Source organism: Oncorhynchus clarkii, chromosome 3 (assembly GCF_045791955.1).
Source record: "Oncorhynchus clarkii lewisi isolate Uvic-CL-2024 chromosome 3, UVic_Ocla_1.0, whole genome shotgun sequence".
Classification (NCBI taxonomy): domain Eukaryota; kingdom Metazoa; phylum Chordata; class Actinopteri; order Salmoniformes; family Salmonidae; genus Oncorhynchus; species Oncorhynchus clarkii.
The window spans coordinates 2,842,578-2,854,682 of NC_092149.1; the positions used below are offsets into that span (position 1 = coordinate 2,842,578).

Consider the following 12,105-nt stretch of genomic DNA (forward strand, 5'->3'; position numbering starts at 1 on the left):
TAGGTACTATAGTGTGGGTGTATACAGGGCCAGACTTGATCCCTTCCCGTCCTCAGTCTCATGCTATTTAAACCTGCAGGTCCTTGGAGCTGCAGCCCTTCTCCCTCAAGCCCCTCCTACGCAGAGCCATGGCTTATGAGACTATGGAGCGGTACCGACAGGCCTACGTGGATTACAAGACCGTGCTGCAGATAGATATCAGTGTGCAGGCTGCACACGACAGTGTTAACAGGTAAACTACTCCACCTTTACCCTCATTAGACAGTGTTAACAGGTAAACTACTCCACCTTTACCCTCATTAGACAGTGTTAACAGGTAAACTACTCCACCTTTACCCTCATTAGACAGTGTTAACAGGTAAACTACTCCACCTTTACCCTCATTAGACAGTGTTAACAGGTAAACTACTCCACCCTCACCTTTACCCTCATTAGACAGTGTTAACAGGTAAACTACTCCACCACCCTCATCTTTACCCTCATTAGACAGTGTTAACAGGTAAACTACTCCCCTCACCTTTACCCTCATTAGACAGTGTTAACAGGTAAACCCTCACCTTTACCCTCATTAGGGTTGCAAAGTTCCGTTAACTTCCCAAACTTCCCAGGTTTTCCAGAAATCCCAGTTGGTGGATTCCTGGAATCAGGAGACCATGAGCAGGCCATCTGGAATCAGGAGACCGTGAGCAGGCCTTCTGGAATCAGGAGACCATGAGCAGGCCATCTGGAATCAGGAGACCGTGAGCAGGCCTTCTGGAATCAGGAGACCGTGAGCAGGCCATCTGGAATCAGGTGACTGTGAGCAGGCCTTCTGGAATCAGGAGACTGTGAGCAGGCCATCTGGAATCAGGTGACTGTGAGCAGGCCATCTGGAATCAGGAGACTGTGAGCAGGCCATCTGGAATCAGGAGACTGTGAGCAGGCCATCTGGAATCAGGAGACTGTGAGCAGGCCATCTGGAATCAGGAGACTGTGAGCAGGCCATCTGGAATCAGGAGACTGTGAGCAGGCCATATGGAATCAGGAGACCGTGAGCAGGCCATCTGGAATCAGGAGACTGTGAGCAGGCCATCTGGAATCAGGAGACCGTGAGCAGGCCTTCTGGAATCAGGAGACCATGAGCAGGCCATCTGGAATCAGGAGACCGTGAGCAGGCCATCTGGAATTAGGAGACCGTGAGCAGGCCATCTGGAATCAGGAGACCGTGAGCAGGCCATCTGGAATCAGGAGACCGTGAGCAGGCCATCTCGAATCCACCGAGCAGGCCATCTGGAATCAGGAGACCATGAGCAGGCCATCTGGAATCAAGAGACTGTGAGCAGGCCATCTGGAATCAGGAGACTGTGTGCAGGCCCTCTGGAATCAGGAGACCATGAGCAGGCCATCTGGAATCAGGAGACCATGGAGCAGGCCATCTGGAATCAGGAGACCGTGAGCAGGCCATCTGGAATCAGGAGACCATGAGCAGGCCATCTGGAATCAGGAGACCGTGAGCAGGCCATCTGGAATCAGGAGACCATGAGCAGGCCATCTGGAATCAGGAGACTATGAGCAGGCCATCTGGAATCCACCGAGCAGGCCATCTGGAATTAGGAGACTATGAGCAAGCCATCTGGAATCAGGAGACCATGAGCAGGCTATCTGGAATCAGGAGACTATGAGCAGGCCATCTGGAATCAGGAGACTATGAGCAGGCCATCTGGAATCCACCGAGCAGGTCATCTGGAATTAGGAGACTATGAGCAGGCCATCTGGAATCAGGAGACCATGAGCAGGCCATCTGGAATCAGGAGACTATGAGCAGGCCATCTGGAATCAGGAGACTGTGAGCAGGCCATCTGGAATCAGGAGACCGTGGCAGGCCATCTGGAAACCACCGAGCAGGATATCTAGAAAACCTGGACATTTTGGTAAAGTTAACAGAATTGATCCACCCTACAGTCACAACCATGTGAAGTGATTGAGAGTTGTTTGAAAGGCCCAAGTCAGACCGCCTTAACTATAGACTCTTAATTATCCAGCTCAGACGTCAATCTGCTTCAAGCAAACGCTGTCGTGTGAATTACCTGCTGTCCCTCCCAGTCCTCTAGCTACTGCAGCTACACGCTATTTATACACTGTCCCTGCACTTACATAATAGAGGATAGCTGGGAGGATAACGCTGTGTGTGTGTGTGTGTGTGTGTGTGTGTGTGTGTGGTTCCTCCAGGATCACGCGGTTACTGATAGAGCAGGACGGAGAACAGTGGAGAGAGAAACTACCTGAGATCCCTCTGGTCCCACTATCAGCTCAGCAGCACCGCAGGGAGGAACCACCCAGCGCTGAAGTCCTACAGGCCAGAGCAGAGAAGGCCAAGCAGCACGCAGGTAGGGCTCTCACTCAGCCGAGTCCACACTCTTAGAACAAAAGGGTTCCAAAGGGTTCTTTGGCTGTCCCCATAGGAGAACCCTATTTGGTTCCAGGTAGAACTCTGTTGGGTTCCATGTAGAACCCTTTTTGGTTCCAGGTAGAACTCTGTTGGGTTCCAGGTAGAACTCTGTTGGGTTCCATGTAGAACCCTTTTTGGTTCCAGGTAGAACTCTGTTGGGTTCCATGTAGAACCCTTTTTGGTTCCAGGTAGAACTCTTTAGGGTTCCATGTAGAACTCTCTGGGGAAAGGGTTCTACCTGGAACCAAAAGGGTTCTACCTGGAACCAAAAGTGTTCTACCTGGAACCAAAAAGGGTTCGTCAAAGGGTTCTCCTATTGGGACCGCTGAAGAACTCTTTTAGGTTCTAGATAGCACCTATTTTGCTAAGCGTGTAGTCACCCAGAAGCTAATCAGTGTCCGCTGACCAGCCGTTTCCTCTGTCACAAGAGACTACATTCAGCCTGACTCACAGCATGAGTCCAGAATGACCCCCTACTCGCTATGTTGTTCACAAATTCTGACCAGAGCCCATAGCACCCTATTCCCTATATAGTGCACTACCTTTGGCCAGAGCCCAGGGTTAAACGCAGTGCAATAGGGTGGTATTTTCTGTTCAGCAAGCATCATTATCATTCCTCATCCTCTTTCTGCTGTGAGCTGGAACCTTCAAAGGTCTTATAGACTACTGCAGCAGTAGAGACTGGAGACATTGTCTGTTAGAGGACTGAAGGGGGACATACTGTCTGTTAGAGGACTGGAGGGGGACATACTGTCTGCTAGAGGACTGGAGGGGGACATACTGTCTGCTAGAGGACTGAAGGGGGACATACTGTCTGTTAGAGGACTGGAGGTGGACATACTGTCTGTTAGAGGACTGAAGGGGGACTAGTGGAACAGAGACAGGAGACACTGTCTGCTAGAGGACTGAAGGGGGAGACACTGTCTGTTAGAGGACTGAAGGGGGAGACACTGTCTGTTAGAGGACTGGAGGGGGACATACTGTCTGTTAGAGGACTGGAGGGGGACATACTGTCTGTTAGAGGACTGGAGGGGGACATACTGTCTGCTAGAGGACTGGAGGGGGACATACTGTCTGTTAGAGGACTGGAGGGGGAGACACTGTCTGTTAGAGGACTGGAGGGGGAGACACTGTCTGTTAGAGGACTGGAGGGGGAGACACTGTCTGTTAGAGGACTGGAGGGGGAGACACTGTCTGTTAGAGGACTGGAGGGGGAGACACTGTCTGTTAGAGGACTGGAGGGGGAGACACTGTCTGTTAGAGGACTGGAGGGGGACATACTGTCTGGTAGAGGACTGGAGGGGGACTAGTGGAACAGAGAGAGGAGACATACTGTCTGCTAGAGGACTGAATGGGGACTAGTGGAACAGACAGAGGAGACATACTGTCTGGTAGAGGACTGGAGGGGGACTAGTGGAAGAGAGAGAGGAGACATACTGTCTGCTAGAAGACTGAATGGGGACTAGTGGAACAGACAGAGGAGACATACTGTCTGCTAGAGGACTGAAGGGGGACATACTGTCTGCTAGAGGACTGGAGGGGGACTAGTGGAACAGAGAGAGGAGACATACTGTCTGCTAGAGGACTGAAGGGGGACATACTGTTTGCTGCTGGAGCCCCTTCCCCCTAGCCTTATACCGTAGCCCCTCCCCCCTAACCCTATACCCTTCCCCCTAGCCCCTCCTCCCTCGCCCTATACCCTAGCCCCTCCAACCTAGCCCCTCCCCCTAACCATATACCCTAGCCCTCTTTCCCTAGCCTTATACTCTAGCCCTATACCCTAGCCCCTCCCCCCTAGCCCCTCCCCCCCAGCCCTACTCTCCCTAGCTCTTCCCCCTAGCCTTATCCCATAGCCCCTCTCCCCTAGCCCTACTCTCCCTAGCCCTTAGCCTTATCCCCTAGCCCCTCTCCCCTAGCCTTATCCCCTAGCCCCTCTCCCCTAGCCTTATCCCCTAGCCCCTCTCCCCTAGCCCTACTCTCCCTAGCCCTTCCCCTCCAGCCATAGCCCCTCCCCCTAGCCTTATCCCCTAGACCCTCTCCCCTAGCCTTATCCCCTAGCCATATACCCCTAGCCCCTCTCCCCTAGCCCCAGTCCCAGTCCTAGCCTCAGTCTTATCCTTAGCACCAGTCCTAGCCTCAGCCCTATACCCTAGCCCCAGCCCCATACCCTAGCCCCAGCCCTATACCCTAGCCCCAGCCCTATACCCTAGCCCCAGCCCTATACCCTAGCCCCAGCCCTATACCCTAGCCCCAGCCTCAGCCCTATAACCAAGCCCCAGCCCTAGCCCCAGCCTCAGCCCTATACCCTAGCCCCAGTCCTATACCCTAGCCCCAGCCCTATATCCTAGCCCCAGCCTCAGCCCTATCTATACCCTAGCCCCAGCCTCAGCCCTATACCCTAGCCCCAGCCTCAGCCCTATACCCTAGCCCCAGCCTCAGCCCTATACCGCAGCCCTATACCCAAACCCTAGCTCTAGCCCCAGCCCTATACCCTAGCCCCAGCCCTATACCCTAGCCCCAGCCTCAGCCTTATACCCCAGCCTCAGCCCTATACCCTAGCCCCAGCCCTATACCCTAGCCCTATACCCTAGCCCCAGCCCTATACCCTACACCCTAGCCCCAGCCCTGTACCCTAGCCCCAGCCTCAGCCCTATACCCAAGCCCCAGCCCTATACCCAAGCCCTAGCCCCAGCCTCAGCCCTATACCCAAGCCCTAGCCCCAGCCTCAGCCCTATACCCAGCCTCAGCCCTAGCCCTGTACCCAAGCCCTAGCCCCAGCCCCAGCCCTGTATCCTAGCCCCAGCCTCAGCCCTATACCCCAGCATCAGCCCTATCTATACCCTAGCCTCAGCTCTATACCCCAGCCTCAGCCCTATACCCTAGCCCTATACCCTAGCCCCAGCCTCAGCCCTATACCCTAGCCTCAGCCCTATACCCTAGCCCCAGTCCCAGCCCTAGCCTCAGCCCTATACCCTATAACCAAGCCCCAGCCCTATACCCTAGCCCCTGCCTCAGCCCTATACCCTAGCCCCAGCCCTATACCCTAGCCCCAGCCTCAGCCCTATACCCTAGCCCCTTCCCCAGCCCTATAACCAAGCCCCAGCCCTATACCCTAGCCCCAGCCCTATACCCTAGCCCTATTTCCTAGCCCCAGCCCCAGTCCTATACCCCAGCCCTATACCCTAGCCCCTGCCCCAGCCCTATACCCTATAACCAAGCCCCAGCCCTATACCCTAGCCCCTGCCTCAGCCCTATACCCTAGCCCCAGCCCTATACCCTAGACCCAGCCCTATACCCTAGCCTCAGCCCTATACCCTAGCCCCAGCCCCAGTCCTATACCCTAGCCCTATACCCCAGCCCCAGTCCTATACCCTAGCCCCAGTCCCAGCCCCAGTTCCAGTCACAGCCCCAGTCCTAGCTCCAGCCCCAGTCCTAGCCCCAGTCCTAGCCCCAGTCCTAGCCCCAGTCTCAGCCCTATACCCTAGCCCCAGTCCTAGCACCAGTCTCAGCCCTATACCCTAGCCCTAGCCCCAGCCCCAGTCTCAGCGCTATACCCTCGCCCCAGTTCTAGCCCCAGCCCTAGCCCCAGTCCTAGCCCCAGTTCTAGCCCCAGTCCTATACCCTAGCCCCAGTCCTATATCCTAGCCCCAGCCTCAGCCCCAGTCCTATACCCCAGTCCTAAACCCTAGCCCCAGCCCCAGTCTCAGGGCCGTGCTGCAGCCAACCATAATTTATGTTTTAACTGTGATGAATGGAAGAAGGGAGCGGGCAGCTTATTCCCAGAACACCCCAGTGGTCTAATTGATTAGCTGTCCGTTATCACATGAATGACTGCTGATTCAACCTGTTTTCACCCTGGATTTTAAAGGACAAAATTACCACTCACTTATTCTTGTGAAATACGATTCTTACAACAACAAAAACCTAAAATTTTTGTCAAGTTACTCAGTATGATGTCACACATTTCCTCAACCAACACCGTTTCTTCCTTTGCCTGCAGCTCAAAAAGCAGAAGTCTGTTTCAATTCGCTGAAACAAGAAGGAAATGAGTTTGTGAAGAAAGGTCAGTTCCAGGAGGCTCTGAGGACGTACAGCGAATGCCTTAAGCTGAAGCCAGAGGAATGTCCCATCTACACCAACCGGTAAGGACCGTGTCTCCTTCATCCTAACAGGCACAGTAATGTTCAGTGGCATTCGGGAAGTATTCAAACACCTTGACGTTTTCCACATTTTGTTACGTTACAGCCTTCTTCTGAAACGGATTAACTTGGTTTCCCCACCCCCCCTTATTCTGAAACCGATTAACTTGGTTTCCCCTCCCCCCCTCTTCTTCTGAAACGGATTAACTTGGTTTCCCCACCCCCCCTCTTATTCTGAAACTGATTAACTTGGTTTCCCCACACCCCCTCTTCTTCTGAAACTGATTAACTTGGTTTCCCTACACCCCCTCTTCTTCTGAAACTGATTAACTTGGTTTCCCCACCCCCCTCTTCTTCTGAAACTGATTAACTTGGTTTCCCCACCCCCCCTCTTCTTCTGAAACTGATTAACTTGGTTTCCCCACCCCCCCTCTTCTTCTGAAACTGATTAACTTGGTTTCCCCATCCCCCCTCTTCTTCTGAAACTGATTAACTTGGTTTCCCCACCCCCCCTCTTATTCTGAAACTGATTAACTTGGTTTCCCCACCCCCCTCTTCTTCTGAAACTGATTAACTTGGTTTCCCCACCCCCCCTCTTCAATCTGCACACAATACCCCATAATGACATCACAATACCCCATAATGATCACAATACCCCATAATGACATCACAATACCCCATAATGACATCACAACACCCTATAATGACATCACAATACCCCATAATAACATCACAATACCCCATAATGACATCACAATACCCCATAATAACATCACAATACCCCATAATAACATCACAATACCCCATAATAACATCACAATACCCCATAATGACATCACAATACCCCATAATAACATCACAATACCCCATAATGACATCACAATACCCCATAATAACATCACAATACCCCATAATAACATCACAATACCCCATAATAACATCACAATACCCCATAATGACATCACAATACCCCATAATAACATCACAATACCCCATATTGACATCACAATACCCCATATTGACATCACAATACCCCATAATAACATCACAATACCCCATAATGACATCACAATACCCCATAATGACATCACAATACCCCATAATGACATCATAATACCCTATAATGACATCACAATACCCCATAATGACATCACAATACCCCATAATGACATCACAATACTCCATAATGACATCACAACACCCCATATTGACATCACAATACCCCTTAATGACATCACAATACCCCATAATGATCACAATACCCCATAATGACATCACAATACCCCATAATGACATCACAATACCCCATAATGACAAAGCAAAAACAGGTTTTAGATTTTTTTTTTTACAAATAATAAGACAAAATAAAATATCACATTTACTTAAGTATTCAGACCCTTTACTCAGTACTTTGTTGAAGCACCTTTGGCAGTGATTACAGCCTCAGGTCTTCTTGGGTATGATGCTACAAGCTTGGCACACATTTTTCACTGCAGATCCTCTCCAGCTCTGTCAGGTTGGATGGGGAGCGTCGCTGCACAACTATTTTCAGGTCTCTCCATTGATGTTCGATCGGGTTCAAGTCTGGGCTCTGATGCTGCCACCACCATGCTTCACCGTAGAGATGCTGCCAGGTTTCCTCCAGATGTGACGCTTGGCATTCAGGCCAAAGAGTTCAATCTTGGTTTCATCAGGCCAGAGAATCTTGTTTCTCATGGTCTTGAGAGTCCTTTAGGTGCCTTTTGGCAAACTCCAAGTGGGCTGTCATGTTCCTTTTACTGAGGAGTGGCTTCCTTCTGGTCACTCTACCGTAAAGGCCTGATTGGTGGAGTGATGTAGAGTTGGTTGTCCTTCTTGAAGATTCTCCCATCTCCACAGAAGAACTCTGGAGCTCTGTCAGGGTGACCCTTCTCCCTGATTGCTCAGTTTGGCTGTGCGGCCAGCTCTAGGAAGAGTCTTGGTGGTTCCAAACTCCTTCCATTTAAGAATGGAGGCCATTTTGTTCTTGGGGACCTTCAATGCTGCAGAAATGTTTTGGTATCCTTCCCCAGATCTGTGCCTCGACACAATCCTGTCTCGGAGCTCTACCGACAATTCCTTTGACCTCATGGCTTGGTTTTTACTCTGACATGCACTGTCAACTGTGGGACCTTATATAGACAGGTGTGTGCCTTTCCAAATCATGTCCAATCAATTGAATTTACCACAGGTGGACTCCAATCAAGTTGTAGAAACATCTCAAGGATGATCAATGGAAACAAAATGCACCTGAGCTCAATTGAGTCTCATAGCAAAGGGTCTGAATACTTATGTAAATAAGGTAATTCTGTTTTTCTATGTTTCATAACCTGTTTTCGCTTTGTCATTATGGGGTATTGTGATGTCATTATGGGGTATTGTGATGTCATTATGGGGTATTGTGATGTCATTATGGGGTATTGTGATGTTATTATGGGGTATTGTGATGTCATTATGGGGTATTGTGATGTCATTATGGGGTATTGTGTGTAGATTGATGAGGAATTGTTTTTATTTGGTCTAGTTTAGAATAAGGCTGTTATGTAACAACATGTGGGAAAAGGGGAAGGGTTCTGAACACATTCCTAATGCACTGAATGTGGTGGGAACAGAACCCCGGTCTGTGTAACCAGTTAGAACAGAACCCTAGTCTGTGTAACCAGTGGGAACAGAACCCCGGTCTGTGTGACCAGTGGGAACAGAACCCCGGTCTGTGTAACCAGTGGGAACAGAACCCCGGTCTGTGTGACCAGTGGGAACAGAACCCCGGTCTGTGTAACCAGTGGGAACAGAACCCCGGTCTGTGTAACCAGTGGGAACAGAACCCCGGTCTGTGTAACCAGTGGGAACAGAACCCCGGTCTGTGTGACCAGTGGGAACAGAACCCCGGTCTGTGTGACCAGTGGGAACAGAACCCCGGTCTGTGTGACCAGTGGGAACAGAACCCCAGTCTGTGTGACCAGTGGGAACAGAACCCCGGTCTGTGTGACCAGTGGGAACAGAACCCCGGTCTGTGTGACCAGTGGGAACAGAACCCCGGTCTGTGTAACCAGTGGGAACAGAACCCCGGTCTGTGTGACCAGTGTGAACAGAACCCCGGTCTGTGTGACCAGTGGGAACAGAACCCCGGTCTGTGTGACCAGTGGGAACAGAACCCCGGTCTGTGTGACCAGTGGGAACAGAACCCCGGTCTGTGTAACCAGTGAGAACAGAACCCCGGTCTGTGTGACCAGTGGGAACAGAACCCCGGTCTGTGTGACCAGTGGGAACAGAACCCCGGTCTGTGTGACCAGTGGGAACAGAACCCCGGTCTGTGTGACCAGTGGGAACAGAACCCCGGTCTGTGTAACCAGTGGGAATAGAACCCCGGTCTGTGTAACCAGTGGGAACAGAACCCCGGTCTGTGTAACCAGTGGGAACAGAACCCCGGTCTGTGTGACCAGTGGGAACAGAACCCCGGTCTGTGTGACCAGTGGGAACAGAACCCCGGTCTGTGTGACCAATGGGAACAGAACCCCGGTCTGTGTGACCAGTGGGAACAGAACCCCGGTCTGTGTGACCAGTGGGAACAGAACCCCGGTCTGTGTGACCAGTGTGAACAGAACCCCGGTCTGTGTAACCAGTGGGAACATAACCCCGGTCTGTGTGACCAGTGGGAACATAACCCCGGTCTGTGTGACCAGTTGGAACAGAACCCCGGTCTGTGTGACCAGTTGGAACAGAACCCTGGTCTGTGTGACCAGTTGGAACAGAACCCCGGTCTGTGTAACCCGTGGGAACAGAACCCCGGTCTGTGTTCTAACCCCAGCCAGCCTGCTCTAACCCCAGCCAGTCTGCTCTAACCCCAGTCGCTCTGCTCTAACCCCAGTCGCTCTGCTCTAACCCCGCTCTGCTCTAACCCCGCTCTGCTCTAACCCCGCTCTGCTCTAACCCCGCTCTGCTCTAACCCCGCTCTGCTCTAACCCCACTCTGCTCTAACCCCAGTCAGTCTGCTCTAACCCCAGTCAGTCTGCTCTAACCCCAGTCAGTCTGCTCTAACCTCAGCCACTCTTCTCTAACCCCAGCCACTCTGCTCTAACCCGAGTCAGTCTGCTCTAACCCCAGCCACTCTGCTCTAACCCCAGTCAGTCTGCTCTAACCCCAGCCACTCTGCTCTAACCCCAGTCAGTCTGCTCTAACCCCAGTCAGTCTGCTCTAACCCCAGTCAGTCTGCTCTAACCCCAGTCAGTCTGCTCTAACCCCAGCCAGTCGGCTCTAACCCCAGCCAGTCTGCTCTAACCCCAGTCAGCCTGCTCTAACCCCAGCCAGCCTGCTGTCAGTAAATCCAGTCAGACTAATCAGAGGTATTGTTGCTGTAGTGTGGAAATACAAACAGGAACAGCAGAGGACAGCAGGGTGTCTGCTCCTCTCTCTCTCATAGCCTAATTATAGACACAGTGTGTACTACAGAACAGGGTAGCGGAGCGTAAATTGTCCTAGAAAGACATGCAACACGGGCCCCCCTGGGATGGGAAACCTGGGTCCTATTCATTAGGCACCGAAACAGAACAAACGGACTGAAACAGGGACGGACTACCTGAACTTGTCTAATAAGAAACGCTTATTGTCACGTTCTGTTGCAAAACTTTTTTGCTACGGTTTGCACTAATGAACACGACCCCGTTTCCGTTTCTCATCCTCTCCCATCCCTCCTCTCCCTCTCCCCCTCCTCCTCCTCTTCCCTCCCTCTCGTCTCCTTCTCCTCTCCCCCTCCTCCTCTCCTCCCGCCTCTCCTCTCCCTCTCCTCTCCTCTCCCCCTCCTCCTCCTCCTCCTCTCCTCTCCCCCTCTCTCCTCTCCTCTCCCCCTCTCTCCTCTCCTCTCCCCCTCCTCCTCTTCCCTCCCCCTCTCTCCTCTCCTCTCCCCCTCCTCCTCCTCCTCCTCTCCTCCTCTCCCCCTCCTCCTCCTCCTCTCTCCTCTCCTCTCCCCCTCTCTCCCCTCCCCCTCTCTCCTCTCCCCCTCCTCCTCTCCCCCTCCTCCTCTCTCCCTCTCTCATCTCCTCTCCCCCTCTCTCCTCTCCTCTCCCCCTCTCTCCTCTCCTCTCCCCCTCTCTCCTCTCCCCCTCCTCCTCCTCTCCTCTCCCCCTCTCTCCCTCTCTCCTCTCCCCCTCTCTCCTCTCCTCTCCCCCTCTCTCCTCTCCCCCTCCTCCTCCTCCTCCTCTCCTCCTCTCCCCCTCCTCCTCCTCCTCTCTCCTCTCCTCTCCCCCTCTCTCCCCTCCCCCTCTCTCCTCTCCTCTCCCCCTCTCTCCTCTCCCCCTCTCTCCCTCTCTCCTCTCCCCCTCTCTCCTCTCCTCTCCCCCTCTCTCCTCTCCCCCTCCTCCTCCTCCTCCTCTCCCCCTCCTCCTCCTCCTCTCTCCTCTCCTCTCCCCCTCTCTCCCCTCCCCCTCTCTCCTCTCCTCTCCCCCTCTCTCCTCTCCCCCTCTCTCCCTCTCTCCTCTCCCCCTCTCTCCTCTCCTCCTCCTCTCTCCTCTCCTCTCCCCCTCT

At 52.7% G+C, this 12,105-nt stretch overlaps 1 protein-coding gene across 1 annotated transcript in view; it reads left to right on the forward strand.

Annotated features, from left to right (window-relative positions):
- LOC139386554 (sperm-associated antigen 1-like) overlaps positions 1 to 12,105 on the forward strand; it is a 50,466-nt gene that overhangs the window by 30,845 nt on the left and 7,516 nt on the right. Inside the window, exons 12-14 of the mRNA XM_071132206.1 lie at positions 80 to 232; positions 2,209 to 2,366; positions 6,429 to 6,570. Of these exons, the coding sequence (XP_070988307.1) occupies positions 80 to 232; positions 2,209 to 2,366; positions 6,429 to 6,570 (453 nt within the window). The remainder of the gene's footprint in view (positions 1 to 79; positions 233 to 2,208; positions 2,367 to 6,428; positions 6,571 to 12,105) is intronic.